A 16982-nucleotide genomic window follows, 5' to 3' on the forward strand; every position below is an offset into this window, starting at 1 on the left:
ACAGCTGAGCTGCAATGCAGACAACTACACCTACGAGAACCTGCAGTGGTATCGGCTGAACCTCTCCAAGCTCCACGACGAGGAGGGCAATCCCCTCGTGCTGGACTGCAAGAACGTGCACCACTATGCTACCAAGATGCAGGGGGAGCTGCGATTCCAGCCCGACTCCAATGATGCGACCTTGCTGCTCACCATCCCCAACATCTCCCTGGGCGAGGAGGGAGACTACGTCTGTGAGGTGCAGAACAGGAAGACCCGGGAGAAGCACTGCCACAAGAAATACATCTCTGTGCAGGGTGAGGGTCCGCAGGGCAGGCGGGAGTGACGGAGGAGAGCTGGTGCTCTTGCTGTCATCAGCTTCCCAGTCCATCCCCAGGGGAAGCCACGCAAGCAAGCTAAACTCAAGGTGGCAAAGGCAGGGCACCTGGGTTCTCAAGACACCCTTCGGCAGGGGTCAGAGACCCAAAGCCCACCAGGAACACAGATATTCTTTGATCAATCAGTTTCCCGTTTTCCCCTCCTCCTCTTTGTGCTGCTTCTCCAGCCCTGGAGATCCCCCGCCTCAAGCAGAACCTGACGGATATTTGGGTGAACATCAGTGACTCCATAGAGATGCGCTGTAAAGTGGACGGCAACCACGTTCCTGAAATCAGCTGGTACAAAGACGAGAAACTGGTGGAAGAAGTGTCAGGTACAGTGGGCTGGGGGTGAATCAAAGGCAGAGCATCACATCCAGCGGCTCGAGAGCTGAACACTGCTGGCTTCTGGGAGTTGCTGTGCCCAGGCAAAGGCACCTGTTCTCTGAATTGGCTGAACTCTGGGTTTATTCATGTTGTAGCCCAGTCTGATGCGGTCTTACTGGCCAGGTCTATTCCCTAGGGCCTGGCTCAGCACTGTCTGTGCATGTGCACATTCAGCTGGAGAGCAGAGAGAGAAATCATTCATCTCTTTACTCCCAGCCCAGTGCCTGGCATTTCTGCTCAGGCAGGGACCAACCCAGATCCCATGGAAGGAGCATGGGAAGGATCCAGGCACATTGCAGAGGGAAAGGAACAGGTCTAGAGCAGACGCAGAGCTTGACACACCAGCTGGATTGCTGGATTGCCTGGGTACCGTCGCCATCCAGCATTGTCTGCAAGGGTTTCATCCCCTCCATACACTGCCTGGGGAAGACCCCTCCAGGGTATTTCTGGGACAAGCAGGCCACACAAGTGAGCCTCTACCAGCTGGTGCAATTGCATTCTGCCATCTAAAATGAATCAGCCAAAAAATAGGAGCCTTATTCATCCTGTATACTAATTCCCCTCCCTGTGAGTGACCACTGCAACCCTCCGTGCTTTACAGGGATTGACTTGGCGGACTTCAACCAGAGGCTGAGCATTCAGAGGGTGAGGGAAGAGGATGCTGGGCTCTACCTGTGCAGCGTCTGCAACGCTAAGGGCTGTGTCAACTCCTCAGCCAGTGTCTCTGTGGAAGGTACCAGCAGCCGTGACACCCCTGGGGATGAAGGCGGGGAGTAGGGGTATGACCAGGGTCCCCCAAGACAGTGAAAGCCCCCAGGCCTTGCTGGTGGCATGGTGCTCTCACAGGAGGATCTGTCATCCAGAACATGTTTAGCTCAGGCAAACACACCTCCCCAGTCTCCCCACATCCTGAAGCAGGTCACAAGGGATGGTGCAGCTGGGGCACAGAATGGGAACCTCTGAAGCTACGATTTCTCTCCCATCTCACAGGCTCTGATGACAGGACCAATGTGGAGATTGTCATCCTGATCGGGACTGGGGTTATTGCTGTTTTCTTCTGGATCCTCCTTATCCTCATCTTCTGTAACATCAAAAGGGTACGTGGCTCTCTGTCCCAGGGCAAGGGAGGTGGCTTTGGGGGGCCTGAGGCAACACCATTGCTGTGATTTGGGGATGTATGACAGTACCTGCTAAAAGGAGGTCACTGAGTGTTGCTTCAAGTGCTCTCTCTGCCAAGGACAGGGTGCATGAGAGCTGTGGTAAAGGAGCTGACAGGGATTGGCCTTTGCCAGGGGAAGGAAGGCCAGTGCAGGCAAAGGAACCAAATCCCCTCTGGAAGTCAGCACCCAGTGCAGGCAGGCATCTCCTCACCCTTTATGTTGGCTGATTTCTGCAGCCTGCCCACGCAGACATCAAGACGGGCTACCTATCCATCATCATGGACCCTGGCGAGGTGCCTCTGGAGGAGCAGTGCGAGTACCTGCCCTATGATTCCAGCAAGTGGGAGTTCCCACGAGACCGTCTGCGCCTAGGTGAGCTGCACACTGCAGCCAGGGCTTCCCACCAGCCCTTCAAACTCCTGCTTCCAGGTTTCTTACACACCTCTGTCTATTTAATGTCTTCCGTCTGCCTCAGCCCTCCCATCTTCTTCCCCAGACAGTCCCTAAAGCCCAGCTGTGCCTGGGAAATCCCTTTAGGTTGGACTATGGATAGGTCTGAGCTAACTCTAAGCCCAGAGTCTCCCAGTGCACCCACACAGGAATCACTGAGATCAGAAGACCTCTGAGCATGCTTTAAAATACATCCCGATATTCTCCAAGTGGGCATCTGGACAGAACAGCCCAGCACACAGCCCAGTGCCCTGAGTTCAGGACCAGGATTGCATCCATTATCCTCCTCATGCTGAGACACCCACCTACAGCCTCTTCCCTCTGCCTGGGAGGGTTAAAAGGGCTGCAGACTGCCTTTGGGGCACAGAGCAGTGACATTAGCCCTGGCTGCTCTGCTGCAAGGTGTCACATTTACCTTTCCCACACGCTCTGCTCGAGGGCAACAAACAGCCCCTCACTTCTGCAGGGCCATTTCCTTCCTCTGCTTTGTCCATGCCAGCTCTGTCTCAGTTCCTCCCACCATCCTTTCTCTTATTCTCACCGACAGCGAGCAGCCACCTGGGAAGGGCACATGTTCCTCTCTTTCCTTTTCCGTTATGATGTTGTTTTCTTTCTTCTTCCCATGGTATGCTGTTGGGATTTTTGTTTTTTCATTCCATTCTGGCTGTGCTGCTCCTGCCTTTCTTCACACTGCCTCTCTCCTTGCCCATAGGTAAAGTCCTGGGTCATGGTGCTTTTGGGAAGGTGGTGGAAGCATCAGCATTTGGGATCAATAAAAGTAACAGCTGCGAGACCGTAGCAGTCAAAATGCTGAAAGGTATGTGGGCAGCAAAGCAGAATATGTAGTCTGTGTGGACAGCAAAGAATGAGGCATCTGCCAGGGAATGCCCCCCTGTAAATGCCTGTCTTCTGCATAAGGCATTTGTTAAGGCCCTGGAAAATGTCTCCCACAAGCACTCCTGGGTGCTTTCAGCTTGAGCCAGCCCTGAACTAGGGGAGAGGAGCTTCAGCCAGCCTTTTAATTTACGGCTTCTTGGCCTCAACACGGTTGATCCTCGTGGCCTTCCCTCATGGATGCTTTAGCCCCATTCAGCTGCACCGGGAGGCAAGTAGCAGAGCAGTAGCAGGAACTTGGGGAACTCTGCTTTCAAGGAAATTTAGCTGTCTGCAGAGGCAAAGGATGAAATCTGTCTCAAAGGACGAGGAAGAATCCAGAGCCCCTCTTTGACAGGTCACTAAAGGAATTATTGCTCCCAGTTACCTTCTTCCAAATGTGCCTGATTTCATGTTTATGGGCCAGGTTCAGAGCTGGGTAAGGAAGCAAGTTGCAGCTCTTAGGGCTAAAATGGCTTTGCACCCAAAGCCGGGTCAATCCAGACTGATATTTTAAGCTTTTACAGCCACACTTTCAAACAGGCATCCAGGACGTTATTCTGTAATTTGAGAACCAACAAAATACTAAGGCAGTCTCTGGTCAGCAGTGTCCTCTGTGCAGAAACCGAGTCGTGGCTCACCTCAGCAGCGTTTACCACTGCAAGTGTCTAGATGATCGGCACAGCAATTGCAGAGGGAAGCCTGGCCATGCAAGGTTGCTTCCCAGTCCTTTGAGGCATGGCTGTCACCTGGTCCATCAGCTGCAGTCCAAGGGGATGCTTCTCAGACTAAGTTTACAAACTCCCAAGTATGGCAAAATCCATATGGGGAAGCAGAAAAATATGAAAAAGGCAGAGAAAACCAGAGAACGAACACTGAGGGTAACAGAGGATCAAGAGTTGGTGCAAATTAGGCACTCGGAGAGAAAACGCAGTACAGAGAGCTGGCAGGGGCACAACACTGTTTGCTAATGGAGAGGAATTATAAAAAAGATATTCGAGGTTTGAGCTGAGACAGCTCCTATCTTCAGTCATGATCAAAAGACTCAGATGCCTTTTGTTTCTAATTTTCCTTCAAATTGTTTTATGGCTCGTTATCTCTCTTCGGAGGCCAAAAGGGCAGAGATTCAAACAGGTTTGTAAGTCTCAAATGATCTTTTCCCCTGCACAACTATCACAAGGAAAAATCTGTTGGGCACAGGTTGTGTTGTCCTTCGCTCTGGGGGGGGTCCCGGCACCTGCAGGGAGCACCTGATGTGCTATGGCAGGGATCCTGGGAGCTCCAGACAAGGCTCTGACATTTCATATGGAAACATGCAATAACAAAATGTACCGAGGCTTTGGGGTCACAGTCTCCTCGGCAAGACTCACATTAACGCTCTGCTAAGAGAAGGGTGGTGAGGGGGAGTGAAAAGCTGTGAGGAGGTGTCATGACATGGTCTGTGTGTTTCCAGAGGGAGCTACTGCAAGTGAGCACAAGGCACTGATGTCAGAGCTGAAGATCCTCATTCACATCGGGAATCACCTCAACGTGGTGAATTTGCTGGGTGCCTGTACCAAACCCAATGGTAAATATGCCAGGGCAACAGGCTGTGCCTGCTCCCAGAGATCACTGCTTGTCCCCCGTGTCCATTCTGCTGGCCATGTGTGTGACTACAGGGACACGTGGGGATGTTATTGGTGTGTCTTTGTGCACTTAGGGCAGGTGCCACAGCTCAGCAGGGCTGCACATAACATGAGTTGGGGCAAATTCTGACCATTCCAAGCCCCTACCTCTTCCCCTGACCTTTGTTGTCTTCTCACCAGGTCCACTCATGGTTATTGTTGAGTTCTGCAAGTATGGAAATCTCTCCAACTACCTGCGGACCAAGCGGGAAGGATTCAGTCCTTACAGGGTAAGCAGCTTCCTTTGTCCCCAGGGACCTGCCCCATGCCTAGGGAAGAAAGATGTGTAGCCTGAAACGATCTGACAATGGGATCTGTCTAGCACCAGATCAGCTTTACAGGGATCTTGGTTCATGTGCACATCAGGGGACTAATTTCTTTCTGCAGTGGAAGATAGATGCTTCCAGGCCAGACTCACAGTCTAAGAACAGGAAAAGACTGTGCAGCTCATGACTGCAGGGGTTACAGTGTGTGATGCCTGCTGAGGGTTTTGTTTTGGTCTCCTTTCCAGGAGAAGTCTCCCAGGCTGCGTATTCAGGTCCAGTCCATCGTGGAGGCAGTGAGAGCAGACAGGAGGAGTCGTTCTGGGACTAGCGACAGCGCTATCTTCAACCGCTTTATGATGATGCACAAGAGCCGGCCAGCGCAGCCGATCCAGGAAGGTAATTCTCCAGCCGTGGCAGCAGCTCCTCACCTGGCCCACCAAAAAAATGCCAGACAACTAACTTGGGGAATGGGTAGGGCATGACCGTGGGGAGCTAGGACCCAGCTTTGGAGCTGATCACTGTTGCATGGCAAGTCCCTGATCAGGGCTATTACTCTTGTAATAGACTCTAGGAACACAGAAGGAAGGATTAAATCCCGTTTTGGTTTTTTTTTAGCCTAAAGAAATGGTAATTGAGTGGGATCTCAGTTGGTCCTCCCTAGGACAGGAATAATGAGCTGACCTTCAAAGTCCTTTCCAGCCCTGTTCCCCACAACTCAGTCTGACTGACGTGTGCTGGAGGCTGGGATCATTCTCCTCACACTTGAGCAGGTTCCTACCATGTGCTTTCTGCCACCTAAGCAGAAAATCCTAGAGGGGAGCTGGTTGTCCAGTTAGCACTGAGGACTAGCTGTATCCCACCAAGAGGCTGGCCGTACCCCGCAGTCCTGGAGAGAAGCACGGATGACAAGAGATCGCTCACTGTCTAATCATTTTCTTGTACTCCTGGACAGTGGATGACTTGTGGCAAAGTCCCTTGACAATGGAAGACCTGATCTGTTACAGCTTCCAGGTAGCACGTGGCATGGAGTTCCTGGCATCCCGAAAGGTGAGTTCACCCTTTTCTTCCCTCCCCTCTTCTTTTGTGCGTCCCTGACCGGACAAGGCCTGTCTACAGCCACTTCACAGGTGACAGAGATTCCGTGATCTCTCTCACACTTCTCAGGAAGTCTGAGGTAGCCCTGTGTACACAAAGATGGGAAATTATTCCTTTTGCATTTCACCCTCTCCTTGACCATGTCTTTTCGAGTTTGCTGTCTTTAGCTCCTTCCCGCTTCCACCCTTCCCCTGTTGCAGCTCACATTGATGAGGGGAAGGGGATGCTCTGCACTTTCTGACGGTGATTCCTGTCCCTCTGATTTTGCCACCTCCTCTTCATGTGCCCTCAGTGCATCCACAGAGACCTGGCAGCTCGCAATATCCTGCTGTCGGAGAACAACGTGGTAAAGATCTGCGACTTCGGCCTGGCCCGAGACATCTACAAGGACCCCGACTATGTCAGGAAAGGCAGTGTGAGTGCCATCTTCTCAAACCCTGTACAGATTAGGCTCCCTCATGGTGTTCGTAAACTCCTCTGGGGATGGAATAAACTGAGGAAAAGATGAAAAAGGAGGAGTGGAACCACTTATGCGACTGGGACCAGGAGCCATTGGCCCAATGATGTATATGCTGTCCTCCTCCTTCACCAGCAGACCTCTCCTCCCTTCTGCCTCCCAACCTGTCATTAACTGACTTTATTTTATACTCTTTCCTCCCCCTTTCAATGCCTCCATCCCACCTTCTGGTATAACCAAACCTCTCCATTCCTCCGTGGACAGAGGAGCAAGGCTATCGGCCCTGGTTTACTTTCATCCCGTTGCTACAAGAAGGTCTGTCCGGGGACATGTCCCTGACTGAACGCTTGTGCCTTGCCTATCCCTCCTGCAGGCCCGTCTCCCACTGAAGTGGATGGCTCCAGAGAGCATCTTTGACAAGGTCTACACTACTCAGAGTGACGTGTGGTCCTTTGGAGTCCTCCTCTGGGAAATCTTCTCGCTAGGTGAGTGCTAATGAGGGTCACGCGCTGCTGAAGGAGACCTCTTCCCACGTAGCAGCTGCTGTGCAGGAGACCCTAAAGCATGTCCAAGGAGTGATGGGAAGAAAGATCACTGTAGACCAAAAAAATATGGAGGCCATATCCACCCGCAAACAGGGTGATGGGGAGATGCAGAGGTGGCCTCCAGCTCACTGAGGCAGGGGGGCCTGTCTCAGGCAGCACCAAGAACTCAGGCTTGTAGGAGAAGTGACCACATCTTCCAGTGTTTCAGGAGGAAGGGCAGTCTCAGAAGGACTGGTTTCTGATGGCACATTTCACATTCTCACCCCAATTTGAACCTCCTTTAGGGGCATCTCCATACCCTGGAGTCCAGATCAACGAGGAGTTCTGCCAGAGGCTCAAAGATGGCACCAGGATGAGAGCCCCTGAGTACGCCACAGCAGAAATGTGAGTCCGAAACCCTACAGATCCCAGCAATGGTCGGGTCATAGCCCTCTGTGGGATGGTAGAAACCTCCCAGATCCCAGGGATAGGGCAGCACAGGCCCCTCTATGGGATGCAAAGACCTTTCAGCCAGGGTGGGGGGTGAGCCAACAGATCCTTTGCTCCAGACAGCTGCCTGGAGGGCGAGCCAGATGGGTTTGAATGAGAGCTATCTAGGTACCCCTGCATACCACACTGGGATGGGCTTGTAAGTGGTCCGAGCTTTCTCTCACAGTGCAGGGACATGTGGGCACCACGTGGGTGGGAGTGCAGAGCTGGGTAGGAGGGGGGTTTCTGTGCCACAAAACCAGCATCTCTTCTTGGCAGTTACCGTATAATGCTGAGCTGCTGGCACGGCGATCCCAAGGAGAGACCAACTTTCTCTGACCTGGTGGAGATACTGGGGAACCTTCTTCAGGAAAATGTCCAGCAGGTAAAAACCTCTTTATGTCCCTGCTCAGCTCCGGATATCTCTTTCTTCTCCCACCACCAGCAACCTTGCTGTGCCCTCCTCTGACTCCCTGGGCAACGCAATACTTTTGCGTAGGCCAAGGAATAACACAGGGTTTCCTGGATCAGAGAGGTCTGTTTCCCAGAGCTGCTGGAGAGCTCATTTCTGGTAGCCCTCTTGCTGCATCCTAATATAGTTCCACTGCTTGCAGGGCAAGCACTCTCTCAGTCGTCATTCCAGCATTTCCAGCCTAATCCCTAGATGATTATTTGAAATTTTTCAGCTGAGTCAAGGCCCTGGCACTCCTGACTCCCACACAACCGCATAATGAAAACCAGGACTTCACCAGGGTTTCTGAAACTCTCTCCTCTGATCTAAATGTCAGGGCCATGTGAACCAAACAACTGTACCATTACAGCAGTCAGATACACAGATTTCTGTGAAACTATTACTAATCACTGCCATGAAGTAACTCACTAGGACTTTTAACTGCAATGAGCATGCAGCTCTGATGTGAACATTCACTTGATGTTCTGTTTCATAAGACGATAGCTAAATGCTTAAGTATGAGTACTTGTCTCATCCTGACGTCCCTGACTTTAACCTTTCAGCACTTGATCCCAGCACGGGCATGACTAAGCCACAGTGACGTGCCCTGGGAGCACAGTGCCCTGTCCACGTAGGACAGACAACTGCCGTAGGACTGGGTTGTTTATGCTGACATACACCTCCATGTACTTGCAACATTCACAGCTACTTTACACAGAGGGCACAGAAATCTCCAGCCAGATATTTTGCCCCAGAGAAACAAAAGATATAAACCAGAAATTTTCTTCCCCAGCTCTTAGAGTTTCTGCTTGTAGAGCCCTTTCTTGTGGGAAAGCTCTCCCCTTCTCCTAAGGCCACTCACTGTTCTTCCTACCAGGAAGGGAAGGATTACGCAACATTCACAGCTACTTTACACAGAGGGCACAGAAATCTCCAGCCAGATATTTTGCCCCAGAGAAACAAAAGATATAAACCAGAAATTTTCTTCCCCAGCTCTTAGAGTTTCTGCTTGTAGAGCCCTTTCTTGTGGGAAAGCTCTCCCCTTCTCCTAAGGCCACTCACTGTTCTTCCTACCAGGAAGGGAAGGATTACATCCCACTGAACGACTCTCACAGCTCGGAAGATGATGGTTTCTCCCAGGTGCCTTCCTCTGCCCAGCAAAACTCAGATGAAGAGGACTTTGACATGAGGATACGCTGCCACAGCCTAGCAGCAAGGTGAATCCCCCCTGAAAAGGGCAGAGAGCCCAGCAGGCAGCCAGCAGCCTGCACTGTAAGGGAGTCTGAGGGAGATGGGGAGAACCCAGTAGCAAGATGTTGGGAAAATGCCAGGTGATCAGATGTGATCCAAGCATTTAGGCCACAGCATCTTGCTTATAAAAGCAAAATCACTTTCCCTTGCTGGTGAGAAAGAGCCCTTGATATGTAAGCCTATGACATTCCTCCTGCCGCCAGCTACACTGCTAGAGCATCACGTCCCACTAAGTGTTGTGGCCCGTCAGGCAGATGAGGAAAGGAGGTGTCATCTGGGTCTCTTCTCCTTCTCCTAAGGCAGGACCTTCATCCTATCCATTCCTAACTAACCCAAACAATTAGGCCTAGGCTTCTCATCTCCAGGGAGCTATGATGGTGTGATGCCTGGGATTTATATGACATTATTCTGTTTATCCAAAGTGGAGAGTTAATCATGGCCTGATTCGATCAGGAAGTCTGGGTGCTCCCCACTGCAGAAATATAGCATTAAGAGGCCCATTCCCCACCCAGAATCCACCATTTGGGTCATCCGCCTCCCTGCATACTTTGGTTGCAGAGAGGAGGTCGAGTTCAGGTCCTGTTTACTCAGGACATTGACTGTTGGTTTTACTGAATACAGTACACTTCTGTCAGCAGATACTACAACTGTGTCTCGTTCCCTGGTTGTTTGACGGGAGGAAATCAGATCAGGTGTCCATCCAGGATAAAGACATTTGAAGAGTTTCCCATGACACATACGATGTACAAGGCACACCCGGTGAGTAGCATCTGAGTGGAGTTGAGCAGGGGGCACAGAAACGTTCAGCTGTTTCCTGACACCTTTGCTGTTCAGATCATGGAAGGAAGATCACTCTTATCTAATGTCAGTCTGTCTGTGTCGTTCCTGTTCAGTCCGTCCAGTCCTATGCACATTCATTCCTCCACCTGGCACATAGGTGTTTCTCTGCAGGACAGCTTGTACTGCCTGAGTGTGGAATAGGGAGGTTAGATCTGCAAGCGAGGGCTATAAAGAACCTCAGACAAGAGCCTGCTCTTCACCCTCTTCAAATCTGTGAACATGGTCTGGTTAATCCTACTGAAATCCAGCCAGGACTAGATAAATCCGGAGTGTTTGTCCGGAACTCCCTTATCCTGACCCACACAGCAGTAGGGGCCCTTCTGCCCTCTCCGGGGCTGGTACTTACATCTTCCATGGCAGCAAAACTTTAGTCATACCCTTAATCTCAGAGGAAAATCTCACCTCTTGCAGATTTAATGGTAATACATCTTCCAGGCAGGGACCAGTCTTTTTTATCCCCCAAAAGTGGCACTGAACTGCACACACGAACCCTACCTTTGTATGTGCTGCTTTTAAGAAGGCCCCTAGGAAAATCAGTTCCAGCAAGACCATGGAACATGCTGGTAAAGTGCACCTACTCCTTTGTCCTGTCACAGATGCTCATGATCCCATCTCCTGAACGATTCCTCCTCCCCACTCTATCAGTTGACAGGGATGTTACTGATAACTCCTGTTGCTTCCTTCCAGGACAATCAGACAGACAGTGGGATGGTTCTGGCATCTGAGGAATTTGAGAGGATAGAAAACCGACACAGAAAAGAAGGTGGATTCAGGTACTCCTCAAGTCTAGCCACTCAGACCTCCCTGCTGCCAAACCCAGTGAGACCAGGAGGCAGCTTTCGGTGTCTCCGGGTAGGGTATGCCTCTTGGGGCTCTCAGCAGCAGCAGGGCTGTGGGCCCTGAGCCAGATAAGTCCATGCACATATTAACATGGGGAAAAATGCACAAAGAACAGACCTGCCTGCTGCTTCCTAGGGTTTTAAAATATGAACTGTGCCCATTTGATGAGAACTTGTCCGTTAAGGTAATGAGGCACAGTGGAGTGATGATGTTAACAGTTCTCAATGCTTATTGATATTTTCTGGTGAAATGGGTCAGGGCTTGTTCAAGCAGTGGCAGATGGGATGGATGGAAACGATGCAGCTGCCACCTCACTCCCCCAGCCCAGATCCATGTGCTACAGGGTCCTGATGCGGCATTGCAGGGATGGTACAGGGCTCAGGACTTCCTGCATGATGGTACTGAGCCTGGCAGATCAAGCTGGCACTCTCGGGGCTGAGGATGTTATTGATGGTTACATCCTTGCCCCAGGCTTGGGGACTGGGTGAGAACCTGTCCAGCTCATCTGTTTGGTCTCCATAACAGTGTGTTGAGCGAGCCATGTCAGCTCAAGTCTAGACAGGGCTAGTCCTAAGCCTCTCCCTCGCCTCCTCTGCCTTCCAACATCAGATCAGATCGGTCATTTTCTTTTCCTTTAGCCATAGCCCTGTGGCCTCTCTGCTGTTGTATCAGACTGTCTCCTGCTTCTTGTCCTTGTTCTTTTTTCCCTAAGACATGTTCCCATTGTCTCCTACACCATGGGCTACTTGGTGTCCGTCTCCTGGAAAACACTGCCCGTTAACCTCTCCTTGAATGCACCCCTGCCCTCACTCTTGTGAGTTCCTGCCAGTCACCCGATATTGGCAGGCGTGGAGATGGAGTTGCCGATTTCCTCCCACATCTTCTTCACCATCTTCCTTAATTTCCTTTCCCCCATCCTGGCTGTTGGTTTGTATCAGTTGCTGTTACTCCTGCCAGGTCTAGGAGCAATTGAGGCAATGTCTCTTGTTTCCCCCTGCTCGTTGGGGTCCCAACCCTTCCCTGGGCTTCCCAAAGGTATCTAGACGAGCTGAAATAACTCTGTTGCTGGGTTACGTGCACATTTTTCACAAAACACACAGGCTGTGCTTAGGTTTAGAGCAAGGCCTGGTGTGCTTTCATATGGAGGTGTAGGTCCATACCTGACCCTGCCTCTGCCCCGTGCATTAGCAGATGATGTTTCCTGAAGCTGGGATCTCTCTAAGCAGGATGGAAGTTTTCCAGGAGTGCTCAGATCGATCTTCTGTGTCTCTCTCCCTCACAGCAGTAAAGGGCCCAGCCGAACTGCAGAGCTGCCAGGGGAACAGTCGGACCTGCGGGGCAGATGTCGGCCGTTGTACGGGTCCCAGGTTGGAGGCCAGACTTTTTACAACAGTGAATACGGGGAGCTGTCAGAACACTCTGAGGATGGCAGCTGCACCCCGCCTGGAGAGGGGGCCAGTCCCCCCACTCTCCATGCTTCCTTCTTCTCCGAGCAGTACTAATGGCATCAGACCCCGGAAGCGCCTGCGGAGGCATTCCTTCTCACCCTCCAGGCGCATCATCAGGGTCACTCAGAGCTTCTCCTTCAACCTATGCCCAAGCCCAACAGGGAACCTGCCCTGAATGGATGGGGAACACCAATGTCCTTGGAACCGCAGCACGATGGCCCACACAGCACCTCCAGCTGCAGCTTCCCCATGCCGGGACTGGAGAGAGCGTCTCGCTGATTCCTCCTGTTTCTTTTCTTCCTGCGGCTCAGACAGACGCATTCTGCTGGCGAGTGGGTGTCTGTGTTCAGCACTACCGCACCTTCTGCCTAGCATCCAGCTTCCACTCAGATCAGCTTCCCATTCGGAAAGCCCATTTCAGGTCAGATATAAATAGATCTTAGTCTCAAGTTTTTTCCTGGTGTGCAGCCTGAATGTTTTTCCTTGGATTGCTTCCTCCTCCTCTCCTCATGATGTCAGCTGCTGAGCTGCGGAGCAGAATCAAAGGGAAGAAATTCCTAGTGGTATTAGCAACAAGAGCAGGACATTTCAAAGAGGTGTACGGAGAGATCCCGAGGGATCTTTGTAAATGTTCATGCACACTGTTCATTCTGGGTAGGTGCCAGCCTCTCCATCTCCTCTGCTAGCAACACCCACACCCATCTCATCTCTGCAGGGGGGAAACCTGTCAATCTGCCTCATCACCAGGATTATTTTAGCCATCTCAACACAGCTAGTGCTGAGTGGGTCATCAGCTGATGGCTAGAGTCCTCCCAGTGAGATAAATAGCGACTCTTTGCAGGCTGTGTGCAAAACAGGGGTTTATATACTCTGTGCTAGAAGCAGGTTACTCACAGGTCTGCCTTCCCCTTCTCCCAGAGCAGTGCTGAGATCATTTGTTGCTCGAGTAAAAAATTAAAGCAAAGCTGTGTTAATATCAGCTTGCTTCTAAACACAGAGTAAAAATGGCTTGTTTGCTGGGAGGCAAAGGATCAAAGTGGTTAGGGAGTGAAATGTTTATTTTCAAGTTGCTGCAAGGGTTTTGGAAACAATAGAAGGAACAGAGCTCCAGCAATGAGGTGCCCTGGGCTGCATCCCCTTGGGTGTTGGCATCGCTGAGCACATGGAGGGCATCACCTGGCTGGGGCTCAAGCCCTGGTTCTCCTCTTCTGCACCATGACTTTTCCTATCACCCCGGTCCCCAGCTCTAAGGAGGCACTCACTGCCCAACAGGGTCCTCTCCAGTTTCTGTTGCAGAGCTGCCAGCACAGTGTGCCTGTCTCTGGGGGACTGAGAAACATTTATTTGCTGAGCATCTCACCACTTGGGCCTTTTGTTTCTAAAAGACCCCACATGAATCCAGAGTTCTAGGGAACCTCTGCAGCCTCTCTCTACAGATTTCTGTGCTGCTGCCTCACCACTTCCCACCTACTTCTTTCCATCCTGCTCACAATCCAAGAGCTCAGCCACAGAGCGCGGTTACATCACTGTCAGAGGAGTCTGGATGAAGAGGCTCGCCTGAACAGCTTGTCACCTTCTCTTCTCCCACACGCACGTGGCTGGCAGAGCTCCTTCACCAGGGCATCTCAGCACCGGGGAGTTTCTGCTTGCCAGGCACACCTCTGTGCACAGAGCCAAGGGTTGGGTTTGGTTTGGACTTTTAAAATTGTGTTTCCTGTCAGATGTACCACTTCCCCAAACTGTACTTCTTTTCCAGCAAAGGATTTTATGCGTTTCCTGCTGTAAGCCTGTGAGTCCTTATGGATGACTTTCCCAAATCTTAATTATAGTTCTCCGCACAAGTGTAACGGGAAAATTTATTTAGCACATGGGAAAAGCATGCCTGTCATTCAGATCCTCTAAGCCTGTGCAGAGTGCCCAACGTTCCCCTCCCTTTTTGTGTCAGCAGGATGACATGGCTGTGATTTCCATGGTGAAAAGCAAAAACCAGACCAGCTTGAGCCAAACTGGCTCAGGATGTGGAATTGGAAACTCTATGTGTCAATGAATTCCCTGACTTCTACTGGTGTCCCCTGAAGCTGCCAGGAATTTAAGCATCTTTAAGTAATTGTTATGACTCAGTAAGAATCCTCTGGCAGGAGATGCTGGAGAGCCAGGCCAAGGAAGTAGGGCAGCCAACGGGGTGTAGGCCAGACCAAATTCCCTTGCCCTCATCTTGCCCTGGTTTTTGAACCGGTGGTTCCCTTGACAGAAGGATGGCTGCATGTGCCCCGTGCTGCTGGGTCTCCCCGTTGGCATTCACATGGGTGGAAGGTGACAGGCGGCTGAGCTAAATTCAGGCTGCTCGCTTGGTGATGTGCATCCATAGGACCCAGGCTCTCCTGTTTCCAGTTTCTGCTTCAGAAACAGTTCTCTGCCTGGAAACACAGCCTGGTCTGAGAGAGGGCCCAAAACAGAGGCTTACAAATTAAATTATAGTTGAAAACCAGAATTCCCAAGTAGCTGCAAGTCCTTGTCCATATGTGAGGGATAGAAATGTACTAGCAAAGCCTTGACACTTGAAGGGACTGGCAGGGCTCCTCAGCAGAAAGGGGACAGAGGCGTTTGAGTGCCCTGGCTGGTGTCAGCACCCCCAGCCAGCCAGGACAGCTGCGTTTTGTCTCTAGGTTCAGCTGCAAATTGCTCTCGAGCATCCTTGTGGAGAAGGGTTACTTCATCAGGGCCATTGTTAACGATCCCCTGCTTCACTCTGGGGAAAGCACTGGTGTGACATCTGAGTTTGAAACATTCAAATCATTCGACTGCATGGAAGTTTATTTTCTCTCTTTTGCACCATCTTGATGGAGGAGATGGGATCAGATCCTATTGTATCTGCGTCAACAGCATTGCACGAACAATGAGGCCCTGATGTGAGCAAACGCCGGCTCCTCTTCAGACACTCCTGCTGATGAAGAACAATTGTAGTGTGGGATATTGAAGAGCTGTTGAGACAACTGTACTTTCGCTCTCCTAAAAGTATACTAAAATTAGAGTGTACAAACCTCATACCCTTCCCCACACTCCTGCATTATTTCTGACTTTTGGGTTTTTTTTTTTTTACAGTCTCCAGATAAGCATGAGCGTGAAATGAAGCTGGTCTGTTTTGGTTTTAAGCTGTGAGGCAACAGTGTTGTCTGCCTTTCCACAGCCACAAGGGAGTATTTCAACTTTCCAAACCCAGGGTTCGATAATTGTGCCTGCTCCGTTCACAATGCACTCTCTGTTTTGTTTTGTTTGGGCTATTTACTGGAACTCAACATTGAAGCTAAGCTATTTATCATCCTCCTCCTCCTCTTTCAAAATGACTGTTCCTGCTCTACGCTCAGTCTTGTTCCTCCTTACAAAGTGTTGGTGTTGAGAGGACATTCCTCCCTCATGAAAACCAAGCGCCGGGTCCCCTATTTGCAAATACACGTGCGTCTCTCAAGAAAAACCTGTGTATCAAGTAACACTTCATTTATATTGCAATATTTTAACCTGGTACCTGTTGTTGCTACAGCAGCATCCGACGTTTCAGCGGGCTGCCTTCGAATCAAGTAGGTTACAACGTGGGTTATGTGCGAGTACAGCAGCGTGGTCTCTGTGTATGTGTGTTTTGTGGGTGAGCGTGTGGGTGTGTCGCGGGTGAGCGTGTGGGTGTTTGCACGTGCCAAGTTCTCCTACCAGTGAGCGTACGTGAGTGTTTGTAACTCACGCGGAGTCTTGCCTCTGGAAGTTCACGGTTATGTATCAGACCAGTTAGAACAACTGCTTTCTTTCCTCTCCTCCTATAGTACTTGTTATCCTTTGTCATTACGAGTTTTGCTGTACTATCTAAATGTGGAAACGAATAAAGGCGTAACTGGCAGCAGCGCTCTGGTTCCTGGAGGCCACTGCCCATGGGTGCCGCCACGCTCCCCGCGCAGCCCGACTCCGGCCCAAGCCATTAGCACATTTTAGGTTTATTGCTTTTTATTTTCGCGTCCCTTCGCATTTCCTCGCATCCTCTAGGAAACAGCTGGCCTTTGCGGCATTTCCATCCAGGATAAAACTCGGTCTTTCTCATCATGAAGCCGGATATGCTTGGGTTAAGCCCTTCGCCCCGCTGCCATCTCCCCCAGATCCGCCACCCTTCCTCGCCGCTTATTAGCACATTTTAGGTTTATTGCTTTTTATTTTCGCGTCCCTTCGCATTTCCTCGCATCCTCTAGGAAACAGCTGGCCTTTGCGGCATTTCCATCCAGGATAAAACTCGGTCTTTCTCATCATGAAGCCGGATATGCTTGGGTTAAGCCCTTCGCCCCGCTGCCATCTCCCCCAGATCCGCCACCCTTCCTCGCCGCTTTGGCCTCGGGGGGCTGGAACTCCCCTCCCCGGTCCCTGCGGCCCCTCATGCCCGCCTTCACCCCACAG

The 16982-nt window shown here is 51.1% G+C and overlaps 1 protein-coding gene across 2 annotated transcripts in view; it reads left to right on the top strand.

Moving 5' to 3' along the window:
- FLT4 (fms-related tyrosine kinase 4) overlaps positions 1-15058 on the top strand; it is a 36857-nt gene extending 21799 nt beyond the window's left edge. Inside the window, exons 12-29 of one of the 2 annotated variants that reach the window (XM_010155040.1) lie at positions 1-296; positions 545-691; positions 1345-1476; positions 1734-1840; positions 2140-2275; positions 3066-3170; positions 4680-4793; positions 5032-5120; positions 5402-5552; positions 6109-6203; positions 6544-6666; positions 7082-7193; positions 7538-7637; positions 8001-8106; positions 9250-9389; positions 10062-10182; positions 10951-11036; positions 12386-13031. The exon at positions 1-296 is cut by the window's left edge and continues 55 nt beyond it. In XM_010155040.1, the coding sequence (XP_010153342.1) occupies positions 1-296; positions 545-691; positions 1345-1476; positions 1734-1840; positions 2140-2275; positions 3066-3170; positions 4680-4793; positions 5032-5120; positions 5402-5552; positions 6109-6203; positions 6544-6666; positions 7082-7193; positions 7538-7637; positions 8001-8106; positions 9250-9389; positions 10062-10182; positions 10951-11036; positions 12386-12605 (2380 nt within the window). In that variant the 3' untranslated portion in view covers positions 12606-13031. Of the gene's footprint in view, positions 297-544; positions 692-1344; positions 1477-1733; positions 1841-2139; positions 2276-3065; positions 3171-4679; positions 4794-5031; positions 5121-5401; positions 5553-6108; positions 6204-6543; positions 6667-7081; positions 7194-7537; positions 7638-8000; positions 8107-9249; positions 9390-10061; positions 10183-10950; positions 11037-12385 lie in introns of both variants that reach the window. The other variant, XM_010155041.1, reaches the window with a different exon arrangement.
- Positions 15059-16982: the final 1924 nt, after the last annotated feature.

The sequence above is a fragment of the Eurypyga helias genome, unplaced genomic scaffold (assembly GCF_000690775.1).
Source record: "Eurypyga helias isolate BGI_N326 unplaced genomic scaffold, ASM69077v1 scaffold36757, whole genome shotgun sequence".
Taxonomy (NCBI): Eukaryota; Metazoa; Chordata; class Aves; order Eurypygiformes; family Eurypygidae; genus Eurypyga; species Eurypyga helias.